Genomic DNA, 26,869 nt, shown 5'->3' with positions numbered 1-26,869 from the left:
CCTGGGAGGACTTCTGATACGGTAATTATCTGTTTTCAAATTAAGAAACACTAAGTCAGACATCTGTTTTGGCCAGTCTCATGCTGCTTACTTTGTCTCACTGAGTAATGCAGCTGTGGAGTACCTAAAATCTCCAAAGTAAGAAATGGTGGGTAGAATAAGTGGAGACTGTACTTTAAGCCAGGGGGGTGGAGGGGAAGTCACTGCATTCATGACTCTGCAAATTAAGTTGTTTCTTTGGATACTACTGAGTAAATTAGGCAAGAAAAGTAAGAAAGATTTGAGGAAAAAACTTCAGTGTATACTCATCTTTTATATCCTGTTTATAGGACAGGAAATAAAGATTTAAAGCTGAGGAAAGGGACTTTACCATTGTGCATTTTGTAACACTTGCCAAGAGTTGCAGTATTTTATCCATAGTCAATATGATTGGGATAAGGAAAATACCTCTCATTATTGCCATAATTAAATTTAAATTGCCGATTTGAAGAAGTTAAACCAAAATCTTCTATTCCAGATGAAAGAAGCTGATGAAAGCACAGGGTCTGGAGATGGTCCAATGAAATCAGTACGCAAAAGAAGAGTACGAAAGGACTGAGTTATTTCCAATTAGTATTTTTAGTTCCTGATTATAGAAACTTGGTGTGCTATTTTGGTGTGCCTGACAGCATGCAAATTACTGAGACTTGGAAAAAAAAAAAAAAAGACTGGACTTATCACTACATAGCCTCCTGCTTCCATGTCCAGCCTCTTTGATATTCCCAAACTTAGCAATTTCCTCAAAAAAAAAAAAAAAAAAAAATCTGTGAAGAGTTAGATGGTATTTTGAATTTAGAATAAAAGTAAAATGGCAATTTGATTATCTGATTTAAAAGATTAATATTCTTAGAAATTAGTTAATATTGGTTGACCATCATTTAGGCTCTAAACACATTTTTTAAAACATGACTAGTAAATGCAATGATAGTATTTTTGCAGCTTTAGCACAAATCAGCTGCTTCCACTTCACCTGAAGTGGAATATAGCATCTCTAGTAGTTCACAGCCCTAAAGAAATGGCCAGTCATTTTTTTTTCTGTGCAGAGCTAAATATAATAGTTGTTTTTGTATGATAAATATTCAGTGCTAGCAACACATTTTATTGTAAATGATCTACCTTTATAATGTTATGTTTGTGGTCACATGTTCACTTTAAGCATTTGTTACAGTAATTTATTTGACAATGTATTATTCATAGAAACACTGGTTAATAGATAGTATAGCATGTTTTACATTTGAATGCAGAGACTTCACCTCTACTTGAAGTAAAATTGTGTACAGGTGACTTTTTCAAACTTTTATAGTTCTCATGTTTCAAGCCACAATGGCCTAATGCTGGTTGACAAAATATTTGCTAAGTGTACATTGCCCCTTGAAAATAAAATATTTAATATAATCTCTTATGTTTAACATGAAATTTACTAGTCTTACAGATAAGAATTTAAGGGTTGAGTTTTTATTATATTCGTAAGTAGCTGGACACTTTTAATTACACTAGGATCTAAATAAACAGCATACTGCAAGAGAAACTTGTTTGCTTCTATCTTATACTTAAAAAAAAATCAATCAAAATGTAGTTGTAATCACTGGAGATACCACAAAGGTCTTTAAAAGCAGGGTTTTCTGAAATTATTTAATTTATTGAATTTTGTCTTTTGCCAAAGAGAATTTATGCCAGAATTCTCAGTTGTGGGATCTTGGCTTTCTAGACTGAGTTTGGCAGAATTCCTTCTAGAATTTTTGACCATAAAGCAATGAGTCAGGCACTCTGTCTTACACTACCACCCCCTTCACTATTCCAGCGGTTCATCTTTGCTGTTTAAAAAAAAAATCTACTCACTTTGCTTCCAAACCTGAATGGATGTCAGATTCTAGCTCTTTTTTTATAGCAAAGCCTTTCACAGGATTTAAGATTTTAAACTAAGTTTCTCATTTTCTTTGTGTTGTTGTTTATTCCTCTGTAATGGGGCGACGACTCGCCTCTGTGGCACGTCCTGCAGGTTGTTCAGGGAATTGGCTCTTTTCAGCCAGGAGCGCCCTCTGCTGGTCGGAGTCTTGCCTGCCGCTGGCCCTGTGCTCCTCCCGGACCCTGGGTGCCCTTCTAGATTAGGGTTCTGCCCTCAGGCAGTACCCCTTCAGTCTGGGTCTCCCTTCTCAGGGGAGCCTACAACCCCCCATCCCTCCCTTGCCTCAATGGCTACTGTCAGTCATCATCTAGGCCCCGCTCCCTGGGGCAGACTGCAGTCTGTACCACTCATCATCGGCAATGGCGGTCAGACCAGCTGCCTCTGTCTAGGTCTGGGCTGCTCCTCTGCAGCCTTAGTACCCTTTCATGGGCCTTTACCTTAGCCTGCAGTCTGGGGCTCTGCTAGGCTGGAGCTTCCCAGCTCCCTCTGCCCTTCCCTAGCACTGCTCTGCTCTAAGTACCCTCCTCAGCTTCCCAGGCAACCAAGTCCTCCTCTCTATGTAGCTAGAGAGAGTCTGTCTGTTAGCCACTGTCCTGGCTAACAGCCCTCTTATAGGGCCACCTATGGCTACTTCCCCCTAATCAGCCTAGCTTTCCTCTGGCTACAGCCCTCTCTTAAACTGTTTTAAGCCCTTCAAGGCATGGCAGGGTGACCGCCCCGCCACATCCTCTAAAACACTACTTCCTTCAAAACATTATTGTGGATTTCTGAGGAGGTTTTATGGAGCAGCATCTTTTTCTCTTCCTTCCCTGACCTTCTTTCTCCCATTATCCCCCACCCACAGAAATGGAAAACAGCAAGGGGAAGTAAGAGGACAGTAACTATCCCCATTGCTTGACCGTCTTGTCCATGAGGCATTTGTCTGGGGTAAAGGTGAAGTTTCTAGCTTGTGTGCAGCCAAGATCCATATTGAACTGGCTCAGCAGGGGAAAGTCTCATCCATGCTGAGCTGGTTGAGCAGAGAGAAAGTAAGCCTACCTCACTAAGACTGGGAGCCAGAAAAGAGGTGATAAGTCTTAATAGCCTCTTCCTGAGTATGGGATCCCCATTCCCACAGCTTCCATATCTGTTCAAGGACAGAATCACTGGGGAAGGCCAGGTTTTCCATGGCAACAGGGAGGCTACGGAGAGGAGGAGGGAAAAGGTCTCCCCTCCCGTGCAGAGACTTCAGACCCCCTTACCTCAATTTTTATTCCTTTTGAGGTAACCAGTGTTCCAAGGCCCCATCTAGAGATTAACCATGTGGAAGAGAGAGATGTAGCTGTTTCAAAGTTGTAAAAGCAGGGTTAGGCTTCTCTGGAAAAGCTGCTCCCCCGAGCAACATAAGTTACAGGAACCTAAACACTGGTGTAGATAGTGCTATGTCAGTGGGAGAGCTTCTCCCACCAGCATAGCTACTGCTTAGACGGGAAAGTGCTCTCCTGTTGGCACAGAGTCTTCACCAGACGCACTACAGTGGCACAGCTGCCTCACTGTAGCGCTTCTAGTGTACACTAGCCCTGAGTTGACTTATGTAGTGTTCAAGTCTGTAGCTTAAGAACCTAGACAGGGTGCACAAACCTCCAAAAATATACTTTATTTAAAAGTGTAATGTTTCTGAATTATTAAAAAGGGATTTTTTAAGGGCTTTCTTGGTGTCCACTCTTCAGTTTTGATTAGGTTCTCTATTAGTGTGGTTTTTAGATGCCCAAATCATTGGGGCCATGATAACTTACGGTTAAACACCAATCTGACATGTTTTGGGTCTGATCCCACTGCAGTTAATGGAATAGATTGGGCCTTTTTTGTACCCACTATGTCATGTTTAGAATACAAAATAATTTGTGTACATCATCATACAGCACTGTAAAGTATTTACAGGAGAAAGATTTCTTTTGGTGCACTTGCAGCTTATTCAGGTTAATTACTTTGAGAAACAAAGTTGAGGGAAAGTAGTGAATATGAATTTTCTATTTCTGACTAGTTTCACTGGATAGCTATCCATAAATTTAATTTTAGTACCCAGAGACAACCAGCGTCAGGGCCCTATACAGTGATAACTTACTGGAAAATACTATATACTCAGTGTGGTTAGCAAATGCTAATAATGCCTACTGTTTAAGTAATATTTCTATGTAGAACTTTTTCACATTAGTTTAAAACAGCCTTAACTCCCACATTTACATCTGTAAAACATTCCAACCCTATATACTGTCCATTCTAAGACAAACCAACTGAGACAAGTCAAAAGCTTTTATTAAATGTAAAATCAGAAATACAACACAATTTTAAAATGTTCATAAGTTAAAAGGCCACAACAGTGGGAAGCAAAATGTTTACAGTTGAAATGACTACTCTATGTACATATGGCTAAAATACCACTATCCAATCTTACATTAATACAAAACATGATCAAGATTACTCCTTGATTTTAGGAAAGTGGCTCAACTCTAACTAGTGCACCAGGTGACAATGGTAGATCTTTCTTATTATGTAAAGGGGGTGTAGTGCTATCCCTTAAGTCATAGGACAGTTATGGAGAAAGGAGCAAAGGTATATATTTTTTCAAAGACAAGTGTCATGGGCAGTTTTATACCCAAACACCACTTGCCTAAGTAATTAGCCAAAAGATTAATCCTATTTGCTGCCAGTACTTGAGTACACACAGGGTGTTTAAGCATGAAGGGGACAGATAAACCCCAAGGGAGTTTAAAATTACTGTCAGGGGTTTAAGACTTAGCCACTATGTTGGCCAGGCAGTTGGGTTAAAGCCCTAGCCAGGTTAGGTCCCATTCACTCTACAAATTTAACCTTGTTACAACCAGGGCCCTGACTCAATATCGGACTTAGAAGCTTCACTTGGGGTATCCCACCTGCAGCCATCTAAAACTATGCAGGTGTAATTTTTTTTAAACAGTTGGGGGAGGGACCAAGGCCCCATTGCCTGAACAGTCTCAATCTTTCATGGATGTGGTCTTGTGTGTCACCACTCTGGTGTTGCTGAACTCTAGCTCTTTTAGCTGCCAAGGAAGCTCAGTCTGACATTGGTTTAACTCTTTACAGTTACATCCACTCACTTAAACATAATTTTCATGTTTGTTTTTATTTTACAGAATCCATCACAGTAGTGATGAAATGCAGCCTTGACAAGAACACATTTTACTTTACCTCTTAGCATGGGAAAAGTGATTTCCATTATTGAAAAGATGTTTTAACTAACATTCATAAAACCACAGCCAATCAACTAGCTTGATATAAAGACATTTGGGAGATATGTGTAAGTTTCAATACTGATACCTTTTGCTTTTTCACTATTAATACTGAAGTACACTAGAAATATTTGTAAAGACTTTGCTGATCTTTACTACAGCCCAACCCCAGTAACAGCAGACCATTTAACACATCTACACTAGGAAACTGAACGGTTGCTGAGGGTCACATAAATCAGTTCCCTTGAACCTGTGCTGAAACAGCATTTCAACAACTCATGTCACCAGAATATCCCATCCCAGCACTACCCATTTCTGCCCCTTCCTGATAGCACAGAAGCATATTAGTGCAAGAACTGAAAGTTACCACCTATGGCAATAGAAATCAGTACAAGCAGACTGGTCAGGCACCAAATGTTTGAAACAGTAGGCTAGCTTCCGGCACCTGCACACTGCTCCAGTAGCACACAGAGGCTAGGGCCAGGTCTACACTACAAAGATTTGTCAATATAGACATGTCCAATGGGGTGTAAAAAAAACAATATAGCTATGCTGGCAAAGCGCCCACTACAGAAGCAGATATGCTAAGATGAGTAGTTCTTGAGACGGCATAACACCACCTCCTTGAATGACATTAGCAAATAGAAAAACTGCTGGCAATTAGCGAAAAGAAACTGGTTTGAAGTATGAAAGATATCATACACCTTGTAAATAGTTTAACATCCCTGTAATTCAGCAGTCTCCATAAAATCTTTTACAAACTGGGTTTAATCTTCAGTTTGTCAAGAACAAGCAAGCCCTTCAAACCCTACAGAGAACAGTCACGTCTCCGCTAGTTCATGAAAATCCTTAACCTGTTCAAAATATTTATTTTTTAAAATGTTTGTTTTCATCTGAAGGGGTAATGACTGTGTTCTAGACAGATACCGAAAATTATTTTTTGAGCTGAAGAAAAGGTGGTGCAAAGTAAGTTTAAGTGTTCATTTAAAATAAGATTAACACCATTTTACACATCATCGTATTATTCTGCTACAAGACACTATCCTAAAATCTTAAATAGTTGACAGTCCGATGTTTGCTTAACCTGACAAACTGAATCCAGTTTTGACAAGACATGCCGTTGTTGATTTTTGAAACAAATATGCAAGTCTAGTTATAAAGTCTCTACTTTACATTTGCACATTGCTCAAAGGCTAACAATACACAAACTCATGGCTCCAGTTGTTTATGATAATGTTTTTAACTATCTATAATTTTTATTAATCTTCAAATAGCCAGAGAAGCCAAAAACTACGGTATTAACTCATGTAGCCTATGCCAATGAAAACAGAAAAAGCAGCAGCAATACAATGATGTAATCTGGAAATCAACCCCTTACTTTCGTTTGCTTTTTGTGTCAGTTGTCTGAAAAACACTAGATGCAGACATGAGATTTTCTATATATTGTCCAAGAACTTGATTCTCTGATTTGAGTTTCAGGTTTTCTTCCTTAACAGCATCTACTCGTGCTGACAGATCTATTTTAAAAAAAAAAATTGTCTTTAACACAACACACTTAAGCCCTGTGATACACCCAAATCAAGTTTTTACATAAGGTAAAACTGCAAGACAATGCAGTATGAAACACCACAGTAGCATAAGAGTCATCCAACAGTCTTTTTCTAAATGAACGGTTTCAGAGTAACAGCCATGTTAGTCTGTATTCGCAAAAAGAAAAGGAGTACTTGGGGCACCTTAGAGACTAACCAATTTATTTGAGCATAAGCTTTCGTGAGCTACAGCTCACTTCATCCAATGAAATGAGCTGTAGCTCACAAAAGCTTATGCTCAAATAAATTGGTTAGTCTCTAAAGTGCCACAAGTACACCTTTTCTTTGTCATGTTGCAAATAACTTCATTTAGAAAAGTCTTATCATATGGCAAACTTGTTACCCAACCATCTCATTCTGTTAATTACCCTTCACTTTTCTGTTTCTGGACTGTTTAAGATTTCAATTGTAGATTTATTTTGTGTGATTCACCTAATTTTTCAGGTGCTAACATGCTTATCTACTGTTGACTAAGCAGCTATAGAAATTTGCAGGACTTCAAGCATTAATAAGCTCATCCACAACCATATTTACTCTATGACGAAAAGAAAAGTTACTGAAGCAGGTCCATTTTGACTTTTGAGTGATTTGGGAGCATATCAAAGGGCCTGGACACTAAATCATAGAAAAATATGTTGTTTGGTGCCAATGAAGTAGCTGTCCATCACATTTATGTATCTTACTCTGCCTTTTGTGGTAAACGTTCCCTTGGATAAAGGCCATGGATAGCAGTACTTTAGATTGCCCTTTTGATCAGTAGATTAAGCGTTAACATAGAATACCGGGAGTCTCCCTACAAATACGTGCATGCTGCTCAACATTTGCAACATTCTAGGATGGAAAACTGCTAACCTTCGAGTGTGTGCTGCAGTTCCAAAACTTGATTAATAAGCCGTGTTTTTTCTTCCAGTTCCACCTGATTTTCAGCCTCAACAGCTGCAATAAACCACATAAACTTTAGTGCAGTCTTTGTGGCAGAATTTGCTATTACACTAAAGAATATTAGTTAAGAAGAATAAAGGCCTTCTACCATCCATGTCAGCATTCATCATTGTGGAAGGGGAACTTTCCACTCCTGGATTCAGGTCTTCTGGAAGGAGTTCTGCTTAAAGAGAAAAAAAAACGTCAAAAGAAGAACCAGCCGCTGCTATAACATAGAAGTAATAATCTTTAGAGGTGACTTTTACAGGGGCTATGGTGGTGAGTCAAGTATTGCCTAGCCCCCATTCACACACAGACTAAACAGAACAGCGAGAGGCTTTCAAACCGATTCCTAGTCCCAGTCCTAGGGCTTGGCTACACTTGCGAGTTAGAGCACATTAAAGCAGCCCTGGACGCCCTAGCTCACTACCCGTCCACACTGGAAGGCACATAGTGTGCTCTGACTCCACGGTTAGAGCGCTCCTGGTACTCCACCTCGGCAAGAAGATTAACACTTGTTGCACCTTGGCTGAAATGCCTGGGCATCAGTGTGAACGAGGTGTTGCATTACTGCATTCTGATCAAGCTCTGGAAACATCCCATAATCCCCTTAAGTCAAGTGGCCACTCTTGTCATTGTTTTGAACTCACTGTAGGAATGTGGATATGCCCTTTGAAAGCTCCATTTCTGACAGGCGGCATGCTTATCTGCTCGGAGACAAAGCAACCATTAGTGTGGAATGTGTGTGAAAGAGAGAGGTGGGGGGAAGAGGGTCTGCTGCTGTCTGAACTTACAAGACAGCATGCTGACATGCTCTCTCCCCCCACATACACACAACACACTCCCTGTCACACTCCACTTCCCCCATTTGAAAAGCACACTGCAGCCACTTGAATGCTGGGATAGCTACCACAACACACTGCTCTCTGGGGCCGTTGCAAGAGCTGCTGAGGTGGTCACGCCAATGTGCTTGTATCTGTCATTGTGGACAGATTGCAGCGCTTTCCCTACTGCGCTCTACCAAGGCGGGTTTAACTCAAAGCGCTCTACATCTGCAAGCGTAGCCCTGCCCCTAATCTGCACTCCAGGTAACTGGTCTGTCAGGGCACACAGGGAGTAAGTGACTAGCACTACAGCTGCAGTCAGTCAGGCCTGGGTCAGTTCACAGGACAAGCACTGGGCGCCTCTCCCCTGTACAGACCGGCTCAATGCTGTACTGGGGGCTGCTGTGTCCTGCCTTCAGCCGGGGCAAGGGCCCTTCCAGACGGGTTCGCTATGCGGACAGCCCGCGCTGCACAGGGCGGAGCGCCAGGAACGGCTCTCTCCCCCAGCGCAGCCGGCGGGACGGGCGGAGCAGCGGCCGGGCACCGAGCGGAACAGCTCCGCCGGCCCGGCCTGCCGCCTACCGTAGCCTCGGCCCCGCCCCGCCGCAGCGACCAACGCCGCCGGCCGGGCTCAGCCGAGCCGAATCTCGCTTACGCGGCGCTGGCCCAGTGCGCTCAGCTAGGAGCCCCGAAGCGGGGCGACCCCGCCCCACTCACCCCGGAGTCGCGCCGCTGCTCGACAGGCTGCGGTCCCCGGCGCCCAGAACCAACTCACTGCCGCTCCGCCTCCTCTCCCCAGCGCGCCTGCGCAGCCGTCTTGCCCAGGGCCGGTGCGCGCGCACCGCGCCTCGCTCACCCGACAAACGGAACAGACACCCTCGAGGAGGCGGGGCGGGAGGGATCAGACCGCTCCGGAGGGCGGGGCGTTCCACAGGGACAGCAAATAAGCAAAGGGAGCTAACATCTGTCCTAACGTCACTCTGGCGCTTTGCTTGATTGGATAAGCTGTCCCATCGGGGGAGGAGCCTGCGAGACCAAAAGGAGGCTTGGGAAAGAGGGCGGGGTATAGGCGGACCCTAGCTCAGAGACTCGCTGCGGCTTGCGGTGGGCCTGTTTCTGCAGCAGTTGTGCTTGCGGGGGGGTGGCGTTGCCCTGGCAACCGCACAGCAGGCCTGAGCCGTGTCCCAACGCTGCCCGCTTGGGGTGTTTTTTAACCTGTCTCCTGAAAATAGGCGGAAAGGCGCCAACTCATGAATTTTCCCCCTGTCTCCTGTGACTGTCCCCGGAGCTGGAACCAGCACGGGGGCTGCCCTGTCCCGGTGGCCCATCCGCGTGGGGCAGCCAGCGGCCCTTGCTAAAGTCGTTATCATCGCCCGCGGGTGTCAAGGGGCTGAACCCAGCCCACAGGCAAAACGGCTGCCAGTGTAGTTCAGGGGCTGCACAGACACAGGGACCGTGGGGAGCAGCAGGGACAGTCTGAAAGGAGGGGGAGCAGAAGGCAGATTTAGTGGTTTGAGGGGGGGATGCAGTAGGGAGCTGAGGAGGTGCAGAGGATAGTGAGTGGGGTAGGACATGGAGGGGATCAGATGGCAGCTTCCCTCAGCCTGGGGGTGGGGAAGGGGAGTTCCCTCTGAGCATCAGGGGGAAGGTGGTGGTGCCAACTCTTGGAAATTGGTTGTGACCAGAATGTTGCTGCTGGGTCAAGACCAATAAGAAATGGATAGCAGTTCCCCTATCTTAGGGGCAAGGAGAGGGTAAGTACTAGAGTCTTCATCTGAGCAGGCAGGGACAGGTGTGTGGTTTTTTTAGTTCATGAAAGATTGACTTTTCAGTCTGAAATTATCACACACACTTATTGGTGGAGGAATAGAGAGGTTACAAAGTCAAAATGCTAAAAATATTACTTGGAATTTTTTTTAAAAATCATGATTTTATGGGCCAATTTCATTATTGGGGGTGGGGTGGGGGTCAACCCATTATTTTTGATCTCTTGAGGTTGGCAATACTACATATGCAAAATGTTCCCCTGGCTGCCTTGGTAAAAGGCACATGCAAATTAGCTCTGAATGTGGATAAAGGCTAAGTAACACTCCACCCTCTAGAAGTGTTTCTGATATGTGCCAAAAGAAAAGGAGTACTTGTGGTACCTTAGAGACTAACCAATTTATTTGAGCATGAGCTTTCGTGAGCTACAGCTCACTTCATCGCGAAAGCTCATGCTCAAATAAATTGGTTAGTCTCTAAGGTGCCACAAGTACTCCTTTTCTTTTTGCGAATACAGACTAACACGGCTGTTACTCTGAAACCTGATATGTGCCAGTAATCACAAGGTGTATCTCCAAGGTACAACAGTCCTTTGCATCAGGTACTGAGGGACACTTGTGCAGCATCTATGGGATTTCATCTCTGGCTAAATATGGATACTTATTCGACTCAGTCACTAATTCCCTAACCATTTGAACTTCTCCTATTGCTTTTTATGCACATCTGTTGGATTTTATTAACATCTTTATGTTTCTGTAAGTGCAGAAGTAGTATAGTATTAATATTGTGAGTAGTCTCATTTACTTTAATGGGACTATTCATTGTAGTGGGTCCTCTACCCAGGAGTAAATGTTCACAAGATGAGACTCATAACCTGTGTTTATCAGGCAAATGAGAAGCCAGCTACTCTGAGAGTTCCAATCAAGGCTCCAGATTCTGATCTGGATAGGGCACCTTTGGACTGAAAATTGTCCAAAGGCTAGCTTAGACAATACTGAAGGATTCCTCCAGGTAGATAGGAATCCTCAGGTGACCTAGAACACAGGGGTTCTCAACCTTTTTCTTTCCAAGCCCCCTCCACCCCCGCGCAACATGCTATAAAAACTCCATGGCCCATCTGTGTCACAACAGCTGTTTTTATGCCTATAATAGCTAGGGCCAATGTTATGGGGTAGCAAGCAGGGCAATTGTCCAGGGCCCTGCAAAGCTCAGTTGCTCAAGCTTCAGCTTCAGCCCAGGCAGTGGGGCTCTGGGGCGTCAGCCCCCATGGGGCTCCAGAGCTTTAGTCTTGGGCCCCAGGAAGTCCAAGGCTGGTCCTGCTTGACAGCCCTCCTGAATCCTATTTCCAGTCCCCTGGTTGAGAAGTGCTGTGACCTAGAGACTGTATCACCTTGCAACTCTCCCAGCTTCCCACACAGGGATTGGCAAGGGGGCATGGTTAGGGATCTCTTATGACCCAGCTGCCAGAATAGTCATTCAAAACTGTAGTCAGCATAAATTAGATCAACCATCAGGCTTCTTTAATTTATGTTGGGAACTGGTTCAGTTAGTGGACCAACCCAAAATTCCAGGTTTCAGAGTAACAGCCATGTTAGTCTGTATTCGCAAAAAGAAAAGGAGTACTTGTGGCACCTTAGAGACTAACCAATTTATTTGAGCATGAGCTTTCGTGAGCTGCAGCTCACTTCATCGGATGCATACTGTGGAAACTGCAGAAGACATTATATACACAGAGACCATGAAACAATACCTCCTCCCACCCCACTCTTCTGCTGGTAATAGATAAGCTATTACCTTATACCTTAGATAAGCTATTACCAGCAGGAGAGTGGGGTGGGAGGAGGTATTGATTCATGGTCTCTGTGTGTATAATGTCTTCTGCAGTTTCCACAGTATGCATCCGATGAAGCGAGCTGTAGCTCACGAAAGCTCATGCTCAAATAAATTGGTTAGTCTCTAAGGTGCCAGAAGTATTCCTTTTCTTTCAACCCAAAATTGAGTGAGTGCACCTTCTCAGATCCTATAGTACAGTGTAAGAGATGAGGGCATTTTGTTAGAGTGCACTGATTGGGAGATTGCAATGAAGCTCAAATGATATTACTATTTTTCTTAATGTTTGTACAATGCTTCAATGGTATACAGTGCTCTATAAAGCCTATGTAATTATTGTATATGGTGACATGGTGATGCTGCATTGTGATGTTTCAGTCTGAGCCTTCACCCAAAATCAGGTTTACCTCTCAGTTCTACCAATGAAATGAGAACCAATGATGGCGTAAGAGAGACCTCTAGTGTCTAGTTAGGCTAGGCACAAATCTCTTTTCTTTTAAATAGATTCAGGAAAGTTCTTCTTATTTGCATTTAGATTTTTTTTCTGATTAGACTGTAGATTGCACAATCACTTGTTGTGTTAACAGTACCAAAATGCCATTTTATTAAGGTTAGGTTAATAGAGTGTAGCTGAATGCATGTAACCATTAATTATCAATATTCTATCTATTAATAATTTCAAATTAATACAACCTGATAATGTAGTATTCTGAGACCATAAAATATTGCTAGAATGTATCATAACCATATAATAGGGAAAATACAAATACTACATGTTGCAGAGGCACAAATTTGTGATTATGTCTTTTGTCATCTAGACTTCTTACAGATTTCCATGTAAAAACACTTTTCCAATATTATTATTGTTACATTTAGTACTGTAGTAGCTAGGAGCCCTAATCATGGGCCAGGACCGTGTTTTGCTAGCACTGTACTAACACAGAACAAAAAGATGGCCCCTGCCACAAAGAGTGGACATTAATGTCAGTGGTATGGTCTGCAAGATATTCTGTATAAGTGCCTGAGCAATTTAGAATTTTTAGATTGGAAATCTTTTGATAGCTTTTAGTGTGTTTCAGCCAAAATCTGTCCTTGAATGCACATACACGGCTCCCACTAAGATCATTTTGGACCTAAAGAAGCCACTGGCGTGTTTTGAAGGGTTTTTGGTTTGGTTTGATTTTGCTTCTACTTTCAAGTCTCATCCTGAAAATGCAATGTAGAAAATCAGATGTCGGATACAACTAAGTGAACTCTCCTGTTTTATAATCTGTTGACACCTCAAGTTTAGCCATCTCATATACCAGAATGTTTTTTTCAAGGGGGATGGGACAGCACATAAGTACCTGGTTATAGATAGATAACTTGTGCCACATGGGTATGTAGGTGAGTGTCTTGGACTATACACTCCCTTTCAGGGGAAGTGTGTTTTCTGCTGTATTTACACCTTGGAAAGTATTCCATGGTACTGTACCATGTTGATGGATGCCTCCTAAATGCTGTGCTAATTTTAAAAACAAACAAAAACCACTCTTCTTTTTACCTAACAAGCAACAGTTTATATAAAAATGAACACGTTTCTCAGGATATGAAAGGATTTATGGCTGATCCTCACCCTCTCTGTCATGCCTTTGTAATCAGAGCTGCTGCAAGCTGTTTGCTTTTAGAAAAGGTTTTCGTTTTTTTTAAACCTCTCTAATCCTCTCTAATCCCTGCAAACAAGCCCCCAGTACTGTAGCTATGACTTTGGAGCTTGTCAGTGGCACCCCTTGATTGGCCAGCGAGTGCTACTAGTAGAATGACAGAAGCTAGCTCTCTCCCTATGATCTTGCATGCTGCCCTTGTTATGCTGCCAGCCTGGCAACCAAGAGTCATCTTAGATCTCTGGCATAGACCGAGTGTAGTACTGCTACAACAAAACTACCAGCACGATCCATTTCTCCTGTTTTTAATTAAATTCCTTCTAAACTCAAGAGCATGGATGGCTTTTGCATATGTATGTGTGCATATGTGGAGTTTGTTTGCCAGGCAAAAACCACTCCCTTTTGTCCACAAACAAAAAAATTGTTACAGGTGTTTTTTACCTGAGGAGACTTCTCTTCAAATCTGTAGTAGTTTCTCCCTCCCATTATTCCCTGTTTTAAGACAGGGAGCTTTGGATCCTAGCAGTGCCACTCCTTTTATCAGTCATGGGGTTTCATTTAACTAAAACACTGCCCCCTTCTGCTCCTTGGCCTGACTATGCTATTTCAGCAGGGCAACATGCTGAACACCCTCAGTTCCTACTTAAATGAATGGGAGCTGAAGGTATAAGGTAAGGTATTCAGCACTTCACAGGCCTCTAAAGTGCAAAAGACCTGGTTCTTGCACAAATTACAGTGTTCACTGGTGTGGTATAATTGCTAGGTTTCCAAACTAGTCTCAAGTAAATTCCAAGTAAATTAGTGGTTTAATAACCATTAATAACGTTTATAAAAATGCAAGGAGGAGGAGAACAATGGGGAAGACTCCAAAATGCCTATGTAGATGCTGTTATTATTTTGTAAAAATGTTCATAAATTAATCCTAGAGATCTTTGTTTTTTGTTTTGTTTTTTTAAGATGGAGTGGGCTTGCAATGGAGTCCTTGCTTAGTTTATGACTCTTTCTATGACTGAGTGTAACTGCTTGTAATAAGAGATGTCCTCAGACCATTATTCTAGCTTGTTCTTTTGTGGACCAGCCAGTTGTTTGAATTATAAAATCATGTTGGATAAAACATTGGAAATTCTGCCTTGCGTTTGTTTTCCATTTTGTCGTGTGGGGTGCTGTCAGGGATTGTTTTACTTTGCTCAGTTTGGGGTAGGATCCTATCATAATGTCTATTTTTGATACATAACTCTGATCATTTGGGAGAGCAAATGTGCTTTGTGTTGTTTTATCTTATCTGAGGTTTACATTTCTCTGTTTATAAAATCGTATAGTTTTAGGTCTCAACTGATGCAGAAAATGAGATGATGGAGAATTCAGTATTAGGTTATTAAGTTATTTAAAGATGCACAGGGAACTGGGCAAATGTTTCCTTGCATGTGTTACTGTAGCACTATTAGCTAGATTAGCTCTTGGTAGTCTGAATCATATACTGCCACATTTGTTTTGTAGGTACTTATATGGTCCCTATGACTATAGTATCTGAGTGCATCACTATCTTTAGTGTATTTGTCTTCACAACACCTCTACAATCCCACTTTTACAGATGGGGGACTGAGGCACAGAGAAACTAAGTGACTTGCCCAGGATCACATAGAAAGTTTGTAATAGAGCAGGGAAGTCCTAGACTAGTCCCTTAAGTACTTGGCAACTTTTCCGATCAAAAGCCTCCTGATTCTGTTCAATGTTTTCGAAGTTAGCAGGACAAGAGAGTAGAGGGTGGACGGTTGACTCTTCTGTACTTAAGTAATCTGTGTGAGATATGTGTGGGATGGAGGAGAGAAATATTTCCTTGGTGAATACATAGAGAGAATAGTTATGATGATGTTCTTTAAATGCTAGGGTAGAGTGGAGGAGCTTGGGACCTGAACCAAGAACATGTGTAACTATGTAACCAATAAGGGGCAAGCTGTTAAACAAATACCAACTGTATGCATCAGAGTGAAGATCTGGAAAGTGAAGGGTAAAAGGTATTAGAGAGACCAGGTGGGTGAGGTAATATTTTATTGCACTAACTGCTATAGGTGGAAAGGACAAGCGTGTAAGTGGCACAGTCCTTGCCTTGTGAGACCTTGGGGGATCATCTGTGTCTGCCTGCCATCCTGAATACTGATGGTCCCCCAAAGGCTGACAAGGGAATGACTTGAGGAAGAGCTCTGTACCGCATGCAAGCTTGTCCTTTCCACCAACAGTATTTGGTCAAGTAAAAGATATTACCCCACCAAAATTGTGTCTCTCATATCCTGGGACCAAGACAGCTGTAGCAACACTGTGAAAGATATTTTCAAGAAAGTGAAATGGCAGTGAGCTAGCTATGTTGGAGGAAGCTGAACTGGAAGATGGACTATGTTTTCAACACTTTCAGCAGAACAAAGACTGAGGTAAGTTTGTTTGCTTTTTATTCATAGTCTATGACAAGTTCAGAATAAAAAAAAATCTTGAGGATTTTAAAGGGATACAGTTTGTTTGGTGCCTGCAAATCCTACTCCTCAGCAAAGTGTTACATAAATAGATGATAAATTGAAAAAGTACATTTTTTAAAAAGTGAAACCAACATATCTGCTAGGCACAGCTGCTCTGTCACTTGTTTTTTTTTTTCTTTTCTTTACATCCTTCCCCCAGATGTCATTTATAGGTTGTGTCCACTTAGACCCCAGTAATGCACTGCGAACTGTGCAGGCAGAATCAAAGTGAAGTCAGTGGGGCTCCTTGAGTTGGAAGCTCTCTGGGGCAGGGACTTTGTCTGTAGAGTACCTAGCATGCATATGGTGCTATATTTTACTAAATAACAATCATTTACCTTGCTTAATGCAAAATAAATTCCAAGTAATGCCCTGCATACAGAGATCCTTGGCATTAGACACTAGATGGAACTTACCCTCCTTTTTAGGGAAGGTACATTTTGGAATCTTAACTGACCGTGTCCCTTTTGAGTGAAGTAGACCAAATATATCTGTTGTGTAACTCTCCTGACTTCACAGTGTTTTGCTGACCTCTTTACATAAAATTTGTCACTTCTTACTTTTCAAAAGTGTTAGCACAAAGATCTTGTCTGGATACTTTCTAGGAGTACACTGAAAGTGATAGTGATCACCTACATTGATAAATTTGCCAGAAAAAGCAACAGTGCTGATCCCTTTATAAAAGAAATACCGTCATAATCAGTACATAAGTGTTCCCTTTGGAGGATATCGGACAAAATAGTCTGGTTGTTATTTTTTCTCATGATTAGTTGCACTGATTCTGATGGGTAAAGGGAGTCTGATATCACATGCATGTTACTCCTGCGGGAATTCTGTGCCAAAAAATTAAAAATTCTGTGCACAATATTTTAAAATTCTCCAAAATTCTGCATTCTGAATATTTTAATTGTCAAAATAACACAATATAATCATGCCAGTTTCAATTATTTAGGTAATTTATTTTAAAATACCTGTCAGCAAGTATGTCTGTAACAATACAGACAACAAAAAAGATTCAAGAAATGTTTTTTGACAAATAGATTCCTTATGAGGCATATTCATACAGAACTTTGGGTAATAATTCATTTAAACTACAACACAGAAACTTATTTCCCACACCCCTCAGACACAGTGCAAAGGCTTGGGGGAGTTAGGGGTAGCAGACGAGCTGAGGGAGAGGGAAGTGATTGCTGGAAGAAGCCTGGGAGTGAACCTGGAGGGTTGTCGGGTGTGGGTGAGAGAAGTATGGAACAGTTTTTTTTAGGGGGTGGGGGATTGTTAGGGAGTTGGTGAGCCTCCCCCATGCAGACTCTGGCTGACCCCTAGCCTCTCTCATTCCATCAGGAACATCTGCGCCTGTCCCCATATGTCCCTGCACCCCTCCAATCCCCATGTGTCCCTTCACCCCCACTCACCGACCCAGTCCTCCATCCCCATGTGTCCTTGCACCCTCACTCATCCACCCCCTGTTCCCATGTGTCCCTGCACCCCCACTTTCATTCAGCCCCCATCCCAGTCTGTTCCCTGCTAGCCCTTCTGAACCCCAGTCTGTGACACACACCCTCAGAAGCCCCATGTGTCCCATGCTGTCCATCCCCCCTATATCCCATGCCTCCTCACCTGGCCCCACAGGCAGGGCACTGTGAGTAACACAGCTTCTTCTCCTCCTTCTCCCCTCTCTGCGGCTGGCTGCTCCTGAGCGGAAGCAGCTGCTTCTGTTCTGGCACCACTGCAGCCCCTCGTGGGTAAAAGGTGTAACTGCAGTGCCTCTCCAGCAGAATGTATTTTCTGCGGAGAAAAAAATATTCTGTGAGGGACATGAATTTTGCCTGTATGTAGTGGTGCAGAATTCCCCCAGGAGTAACATGTATGATGTCAAATACCCATCTCTACATCCAATCAGATTTGCCTTTCTGAAGATTAACTACACTTTGGTGAGAACCTAGAAGCAGATCTGCTGCCACTAGGGTGACCAGATAGCAAGGGTGAAAAATTGGGACGGGGGTGTGGGGTAATAAGCACCTATATAAGACAAAGCCCCAAATATCGGGATTTTCCCTATAAAATAGGGACATCTGGTCACCCTAGCTGCCACCTGGCTCCTCTCTCACTGAGAAGAACAAAATCAAAAGGGCAGATATTTATTTGCATATGAGTAAGTGCAAATTAGTCATCCTTGATTTTGGTTATTTGTTTTTGAGTAGTAGAGACTGTCTGAAACATTCACTAGAAGGTTGAGAGATTAGGCATAAACTATGTTCATAGAATTTTGCTAGTTTATTTTTGTTTCTGAAATTCAGTGCCCTTTATCTTGAAGAAAACATTTTATTACTAATCACATATGCTAAAAATTGATTGTTCTGTCTTGTAAAGCAGCACACCAAGATATTAATATCTATTCAGCGCTGTTTAAAGAAGAAATAAGAGGATTCTTTTTATTACTGGAAATACTTAAACACTGCCCTAAGTAATGTTCCACTATTCAGCGTCTTTGTTTATTAAAGCTGTTTTTACATTGCACACTAGATCATTTACTTCAGCTAACTGTATTTTCTGACTGAAGATTTACACAGAGAGTGAGAGAGAGACCGTATAATTTTTAGCAAGACATCAGTGACCCTGAAGTCACAACTGATTTACATGTAACTAAGAACCAGCACTAATCCATTTCTTATTAATTTTCTTTATAATATTATCTAAGGCATTTTTCCAGGCCAGGAGAGGTATTCATGGTACTGTAGCCCATATTATCTTCAACTACAGGAACAGCAAGTTTCACTGTACAAAAGTAATTATCTATACTTACATGTATCCCAAGTTCCAATTAAGATTTCCTAAAACTAGCTGACATTGCTTGCAAAAGGAATTAATTTATTCAGCTTCACTGAAAAGAGTATTTTCCATATAATAGCAATGATCTTTCAGCATATAAGGTATCATTAATAGTCAAGATTATTTGAGTGCATAAATATGTACAATTACATTATGACTAGAAAGAGAGACAGAATCTCAGCATGTTTTGACTCCTGACACAACAGACAAACAGTAATATAGCTTGTCACTTCCTACTGGTGGTGAACACTTTCGGGTGTTTTATTTCTAAAACTTGTGTCTGCATCATGGTTTTTTCTGTGATGCATAGGATACACCAATAAACCATTCACTTCTCTTGACAATGTTACAGGTACAGGAGGAATCTGCTTCCACTGACTGACAACACAGGCTTCACTGTTCCCCATTAGAACAGGAATGTATGCTCCCTTTTCATCAACAATAGGATCTGTTGTACATTTTCTAAAATGAGTATGGCACATCACTTTTTAGACTTCAGTTTTTCCTTGTTTAACCAATATTGTTACGAGTGGGGAAATGAAAAGGAATACAAACTGCTTGATACTTTTTACTAGCAGTGCTAAGTACTACAGGTCTATAATGTCAAGTCTTTTCTTTATCTGCAGAGATGACAGATGGCCTTTGAGAAGATTTTCAAGTAATGCTGCTTTTGCCAGAATGCGATACAATTATTATTTCATTTTGCCACTAGCTGAAAGGAATGCTGTAAGTAACACATGGCACCTTCATACAACTTGACAGTCTCAGCTAAAGAAAATAGACCTATACCAAAAACAGAAAGAGTGTTGATTAATATTATCCATAATAGTTTCATAATGGCAGTTTTATTTGCCAAACAAAATCAAGCTATTGTTTGAATGAATGAGTTCTGTGTCTCAGGTTATTGTAATGAACTGTCTCATATTATTGTATATTCTTTGTATGCCAGTAGCACCTATAGGCCCAAATTGAAATCAGGGCCCCATTGTGGGCGGCATGGTAGAAACACAGAATAGGAAATAGTTCCTGACCCAATGAGCTTATAGTCTGCTTATGTTTCCTCTCTTTAACACTAAGTAAACCATTTAATTTAAGCATTAAATGGACATTCTTCTCATCCCCTGAAGACCTGGACTTCACAGATGATGTTGCTCTTCTATCACATACCCAACACCATATACAAGAAAAAACTACTCGACTCAACGTATTCAGCCAGCAAATTGGACTGAAAATCAACCGCAATAAGACAGATATCATGACCTTTAATATTGCCTCACCATCGCCAGTACGGATAGAGAATTATGTTCTCACCAATGTAGAAACCTTCACAAACTTGGGCAGCACCATCAGCCAGGATGGAGGAACAAGCCAGGGCAGCCAGAACAAAATCAGTAAAGCCAGGAACACCTTCAGCAGCCTAAATACAGTCTGGAAATCCACAAAATACAACACCAAAACCAAACTCAAGATTTAGCAGAGCTGCGTACTTTCAACACTACTTTATAGTGCAGAATGCTGGGGAATGAGAAAGTATGACATGTCCAAACTGTCTTCATTCCATACAACCGGCCTCAGAAAAATCCTCCGTATCTTTTGGCCCAGAACAATCTCAAACCAAGATCTATTGGCACAGTGCAGCCAAGAGGATCTGAGCACCATCATTGCAATCTAGGAGGCGTTAGAGATGGATCAGGCATGTGCTTTGGATGGAAACTGATTCCATCACCAGAGTAGCAATAAGATGGACACCTGAAGGCAAGCGAAAATGAGGCCAACCAAAAGAGCGAAGAGCTGTGGAAGCCGAGCTGAAAAACCTGGGGCACAGCTGCGGAACCATTGAAAGACTTGCCAGAAACAGACAGGAGTAGAGGAGCTTTGTCACTGCCCCCTAAGCGCCAGAGGTGTAATAGGAACATGATGACGATGATGAAGAAACCATTTAAATAAGATTTTTTTCAAAAAATGGGAGTTCCACCTGCATGTGAGAAAATGTGTGCATGCATGCACCCTCATTTGTACACACCGATATGGCAATTGCATGTTCAAACTGTTTGCCAAGAACCTATTTGTATACAGAATAATCCATTTTGTTCACCCAGAAGAGTTGCATGTGCATTTTTCCCAATGCACAAATTGACATCCAGTTTTTAAAAATTTTGTCTTACTGATTCTCCCCCAAGCTTCAGGCTATGGATGACAAACATAAAGTACATGGCATGGTCTTGGCATTTTGCTAATGTAGCCCTTGTGCTGCTATGTTTTGTGAGAACACCTTTCAATGAGTCATAGCTCACCAAAGCTTTAATGGTGACCTTACAGTAAGGGGGAAGTAGGTTTATGCTTTTTGCTTCTTTGTGAAGTACAGCATAACGAAGGCCTGAAAGGTCTATGGAGAAGGGTTTTGCTTTTCATGTCCAATTTTTTTTCCATTAGAAATTCAGCTCTTGTTTACCCTGTTTTTCTTGTATGTACATGTATATATAAAACACCAACCCACAAAGCAGAAAAAACTTCGGGCCTTCTTTATACATTGTAAAGAAGTAAACAAGCACAAATCCAATGTTTGTTCCAGCTTATGTTGCCTTTAACACAGTGTACAGAATGGCAGTATGCTAGCTTCTACAATTAACAATAAGTGCTGGTCTCACCATTTAGTTGAAATTTTGTCTTTATTTACTTTACACAATCAGTTGGGTCTGTAAACATCTTTGAGAAATTTGTAAAGTGTTGTTAGTATGTAAAAAAAAAGGTATCCCTTTACTTCTTTACCCAAAGGTGGAAGTACTTTTACCGCTTCACAAATATTAATTATTGTTTCTGGACACACCTAGATGTCTGTGCTGCTACTGTACTGCCCCTGAAGCTTATCTTTTTGCTACCATTTTGTATTGGTTGTCTGATTCAAATTAAAAATGAGATTAAAAAAATCTGGGTTTTAACACCAAAATGGAGAAATGCTGCTGTTATGAAATAGCAATAGATATTAAATATTCATGGCTTTCAGTCAATCAGAATCAGTAACCCTGTTGCTTAGCCACAATTTTCCCTGACTTTTTGCTATGTTTATACTAAAGAAACTTTGACATGTAAACTTGCAGTTTTTGTAGCCGTGTTAGTCTGCATCCACAAAAACAACAAGGAGTCCGGTGGCACCTTAAAGACTAATGGATTTATTTGGGCATAAGCTTTCGTGGGTAAAAAACCCACGGACTGCTCGTTGTTTTTGCAGTTTATATGTTTATTGGTCTGATATGTTATGAGGTAGCACACACATTTAGCACAATATTTTTCTTGTAGGCTATATTTGTCTTCTTCAGTATTAAAGTTCTTTATTTTTGTCTATTTCTGATAGGATTGGTTCAAAAATATTTGCTACAGTTCATTAAGATGAGTGTCTTTCTGTGATCAGACTTTAAACTTAATAACTGGAGCGTTTACTTCTGCAATCACATCAGCTCATTCTGAAAGCAATGTCCACTTGCTTATCATTCATTTCAGGGTCCGGTTTCAAATTGCACTTTGGTTTTGCTCCCTCCTTGCACTGGCTGTAATTCATTTCTTGGAACTTTTCCTGTCTCACTCTTATTCCTTTCCTTCTTTCCCCATTCATCTGTAATTGGCCTCATCTCTGTTTCTCACCAGTCTTACCACTATAGCCACAAAAGCCTTCTCTTCCTCAGTTCCTGCCATCCAGAGTTATAATAGTTAATGCTAACATACATTTTGGAAGTGATATTAAACTTTATGCTTCAGGGTTTAAACCAGTATCTAACTACTAGGAGTTAGGTGGTGTCTTGCATCTTGTTCTGAAGCATTTGGTTCTGGCCACTGGCAGAGACAGAACACTGGACTAGATGGATCACTGGTCTGAATCATATGACTGTTCCTAAAACAGCATGCCTGTGTCCCTGTTTCCCTGTGATTTCAAATCTTATCTGAAAACATCACTTTTCTGTCTTGCCTATTCAGTACCTCTTAATTTCTCTCTCCTGTGATATTATTAATTATTGCTCTTGCTGTTGACTCCTGCTGGAACAAAAATTTCTGGGATCAGTGGCAGACCTATCACATTAAGGGACCCCAACTCTGGAATTCACACCTCTCCATGGGCCACCAGAGCCCCAATGTAGCGCACTTCAGCTTTCAAGGCAAAGCATATTTATTTAGTTTAGCATGTTTAATTTCAGGTTTGGGTGTTTATATTTGACGGTTTTTTAATTACTGACAAATGACATGTTAGTTATCAATATTATAGATGGTGGCAGCAGCTTTGTTTGTGTTACCCACTCAGGGGACTTGGTGGTCTTGGTATTGAAGAACAGGACTGGCCTCTGTTCTTGATGTGACCACAGACTTCCTGTGTGATTTTGGACAAGTCACATAGGTCAAGTATCTAGTGCATAACTTTTGAGATGCTTAGGATGTGATTTGAAGAGGTACTGAGCAACTACATCTAGTTCAAATTAATGAGCTGTCAGAGCTCAGCACCTCTGAAAATCAGATCCCGGGTGCTGTAGCACCAATGGACTTCAACTAAATGTATGTGCTTTGCCTCTCTGAAAATGAGGCCAAGAGGGTCTTAAGTTGGGCACCTGAAAAATGACACAGACACCCAATGTGAGTGGACACTTTAAAAAAAGTAGGCCTGAACTCCCTTTCCTCATCTGTAAAGTGGGGATAATATTTCCCTTGCTGACAAATGTGTTGTGAGGCTTAATTCATTAATATTTCTAAAGCATTTTGAGATCCTCCTTTGGAAGGCCAGAATCCACATGCTAGTCCAGTCTGAGAAGGTGGGTGTTGGGCAGATGCAGATTACCCTAAATCATGGACCCACTGTGGGTATGCCTGCACTGCACACTAAGCCGGGGCTCTGACTCAGAGCCCCTCTTCTGCCCCCCACACAAATCAGTCTGACTAGGGTCAGCAGGCAGTCAGGACCTGGGTCCCAGACCCCAGTTAGGGGGGTGAGTCAGAGCCCAAGTCCCACTATAACTCAAGTCTAAGCCCTGTCATTTTGCAGTATGGATACAGCTCAAGCCACAGAGCCGAGTCAGAAGGTCTATGTAGTGCAGTATGCACACATTAGCACAGCGATGAGACCTGGGTCCAGCAGTTGTAAACCTGGATTTATAGTGCAGTGTGGATGCTCAAGCACGGGTTTGGATACACTGAATCCAAAGCCTGGGTCCCACAAATTAGGGCTTAGTGTGCAGTTGTAGCTCACAGCTCACTCCTCTCTGCCTGCTCCTTCCCCCCACAGTCATTTGTCCTTAAGTCAGGAAAAAGGTGGGAGGGTATAGTGTGTGTAGGTGGGTTGTGTAGGCAGGTATTGTGTAGGTGGGTTGTGCAGAGAGTATAGTGTGGGGGGAAGGGTAGGGCAGTTGGGGAGTGCTAGACAACCACTTAACCGATATTCTGTGAATCCCCCTTCTGCCCACCCCTCTTTACTTCCCTGCAGAGTCTGGCCTGGGGAAGAGCAACCTGGTCCCCGGCTGACCAGTAATTCAGCCCCTCCATCCCAGCCATCTAAGAGCTGTGCTGGGCTGAATGGGTGCTGCCCTGGGGCACAGAACAAAGGCTGCCATTCTCCCTGCCCCTTTCCTGGGCAACCTGCCTCCCCCCACCAGCACCCCCGAGTGCTGTGGCAGGGGAAACAATCCACTGGCTTGTTGGGCTTGCACTGCATGGGGATCGTGGCCAATGAATCCCAAACACGCCCCCCAACCCCTCCGTTCTGTGTAACCCACCCAAACACGGACCTTGGGAAGAAGTGGAGCAGGGGTGGGAAGAAGCAGAGTAAGCGTGGGCCTTGGGAGGAAGAGGCGGGACAGGGCGGAGTATGTGTGGGGCCACAGCCTGGGCACCAGTGCCCCCACACACACACTTCTAGGGAGCTTCTGGTGCTACTGCACAGGGCACAAAGGCAGCAGACTGGCACGCTTCTAAAGGGAGGTGATCTGTGTCGTGTACGGCATTTGTCCTCTACAAGGCCAGCCTGTTTTATTTTGGGGAGACTTAGCCTCCCCAAGCCTCTGATACACGCCACCCATGAGTTTATGTAAATTATAGTTTTAATTGTGTATATAAACTCCTAGCTATATAGTGATACATGCTTTCTAAAGCAATAAAATGATACTTAAGGGTCTGATTCTCTGCTCCATCACACTTATATGATGCTGGTAGAGAATCAGATTTTAAAAGTCTGAATTATGGGAGACAGTATGAACAAAAGACACTACACAAAATAAAATGTTATAGTAAAGAGTCATATGATAGAATGGGGAGAAAATGGGCCATGCTACATAGTAATCAATGAGCCACATTTCTGGCCTATGTAAATCAGCATTGTTCCACTGAGGTCATGCTGATTTATGCCATCTGAGAATCTGGCTTGTCCTCTTTAATAATTTTATTACATATGCATGGTATAACACATTCAATTTTTCCCATAAATAGAAATATCCTATTCCTCCTTCCAAATAATTTTTTGGTCCACAAGCAGGTGCCCTTACAGTTTCTTTAAAAACAATTAAATGCATAACCGTTGGGATTTGAATAGATTATGTCATTCCAGTCACTAATTAATTTGTGACACTTCTTGTGACCTTTATCTGCTGTATATTGATTATGGTGCTAATCTGTATTCAATGGGTATTTCTTTCTTTTTTTTTTTTTTTTAACAGTAACAGCTACTGAGCTAACAAACATACTGTTTTTTCCTACTAAGATAGTGGAAGGCTACACAATTTCCAGCTGGAAATATGTGTCACCGTACACTATTTAGACTTCTTCCACAACTCCCCAGAAAAATCTCAATTTTTATTAAAATCACAAGGCTTATTCAACTAAACAACTAGAAAAGTTTACTCAAGGGCATTTTCTAAAAATAACATTCTAGCAGATAATGAATAATGAGAGATCTGCATGCGCACACACAGACTACTTGTATTACCTAATATTATTGTTTAGCCTTAAAATTTGTTCTGTTCTATAATCAAATGACTGGCTTCTTACCTGAATCATCTGCCAAGGAAATGTTGGTGAAAGTGCTGTCTTCCTCTTCCAGAGGCTCCTCCATTTTGTTTCAGCTTTTCAAACAAATTTGTTTCACAAATGCATCAAACAGTGGCATTTGTCACCCATATTTCAGCTTGCATATGACATCTCTTGTTAAATCTTTAATGATTCCATCCACCAAATTGGTGCTACCTGATCCTTCCAGTAACTATACACGTCTTTCTTTCAGTGTGATCTCTTGACTGAACCCTGAGCTCCTTCCCGGAAATTGTTAAACTACAAAGTTAAAGAGTTATAACAGCTTGATCAGATACATGCAGAGCAAACACTATTGTTTCAGACTGGCTGTGTGACAAGTACTGTACTTTCTGCATAATGAGGTCTCTTTTCTTTTATCTTTTCTTTTCAAGACAGGAAGAGGTAGGGGAGAAAACCCAACTTTAAGAGCTCAAACAGATAATTTTACCTGTAGCTCAAGTAAATGCAATGATCAGGTTTGGGAGCTGCAGATTAAAAGCCTAGTCCTTCAAATATTTAGACACAGGAGTGATTTTATTTACATGAGCAGTCCCATCAAAGCTAATAAGACTAGTTGCATGAGCAAAGTTACTTGCAAGTCTAAGGATAGGACCTTATGTTCTGTGCTGTAGATAGGAGGAAAATGGAGACGTTGTCACAATATAGACAAATCCTTCTTTATTCTTTTAGGTTGCATTTTTAAATTGTCTGTTTTTTATGAAATTCTG

The 26,869-nt window shown here is 41.9% G+C and overlaps 2 protein-coding genes and 1 long non-coding RNA gene across 6 annotated transcripts in view; 2 read left to right on the top strand and 1 right to left on the bottom strand.

Annotated features, from left to right (window-relative positions):
• The window catches only part of CLGN (calmegin), an 82,110-nt gene extending 80,676 nt beyond the window's left edge, over positions 1 to 1,434 (top strand). Inside the window, 1 exon segment of the mRNA XM_075127688.1 lies at positions 518 to 1,434. Within this exon segment, the coding sequence (XP_074983789.1) occupies positions 518 to 598 (81 nt within the window). The 3' untranslated portion in view covers positions 599 to 1,434.
• A 2,788-nt stretch (positions 1,435 to 4,222) lies between these two features.
• Positions 4,223 to 26,395, bottom strand: SCOC (short coiled-coil protein). Of its 4 annotated transcripts, none has more exons than XM_075127689.1 (5): positions 26,121 to 26,386; positions 17,892 to 18,059; positions 7,813 to 7,884; positions 7,635 to 7,718; positions 4,223 to 6,710 (listed from the first exon to the last, which is right to left on the bottom strand). In XM_075127689.1, the coding sequence occupies exons 1-5, from the start codon at positions 26,182 to 26,184 to the stop codon at positions 6,568 to 6,570; spliced, it is 531 nt and encodes a 176-aa protein (XP_074983790.1). In that variant the 5' UTR covers positions 26,185 to 26,386; the 3' UTR covers positions 4,223 to 6,567. The 4 variants fall into 4 exon arrangements, with proteins under 4 accessions (XP_074983790.1, XP_074983793.1, XP_074983791.1 ...); XM_075127692.1 differs by lacking the exons at positions 17,892 to 18,059; positions 26,121 to 26,386 and adding exons at positions 8,354 to 8,410; positions 9,245 to 9,356; XM_075127690.1 differs by lacking the exon at positions 17,892 to 18,059 and having other exon boundaries at positions 26,121 to 26,395.
• On the top strand, positions 15,400 to 22,237 carry LOC142071886 (uncharacterized). Its single transcript, XR_012668093.1, has 3 exons — positions 15,400 to 16,190; positions 19,730 to 19,829; positions 20,199 to 22,237. It is a non-coding gene; the product is annotated as an uncharacterized LOC142071886 (long non-coding RNA).
• Positions 26,396 to 26,869: the final 474 nt, after the last annotated feature.

This window comes from Caretta caretta, chromosome 4 (genome assembly GCF_965140235.1).
Source record: "Caretta caretta isolate rCarCar2 chromosome 4, rCarCar1.hap1, whole genome shotgun sequence".
NCBI lineage: Eukaryota > Metazoa > Chordata > Testudines > Cheloniidae > Caretta > Caretta caretta.
Note: the sequence above shows the minus strand (reverse complement) of the source record. Positions and strands in the feature narration are given on the sequence as shown.

Coding starts and splice junctions, on each gene's coding strand:
- SCOC (XM_075127689.1), bottom strand. CDS start 26,184: ATGGAGGAGCCTCTGGAAGAGGAAGACAGCACTTTCACCAACATTTCC. Junction 7,885..17,891: donor TGCCCTGCCTGTGGGGCCAG/GTGAGGAGGCAT, acceptor CTCTTTAAGCAG/AACTCCTTCCAGAAGACCTG. Junction 6,711..7,634: donor ACTGCAGCACACACTCGAAG/GTTAGCAGTTTT, acceptor TTTTTAAAATAG/ATCTGTCAGCACGAGTAGAT.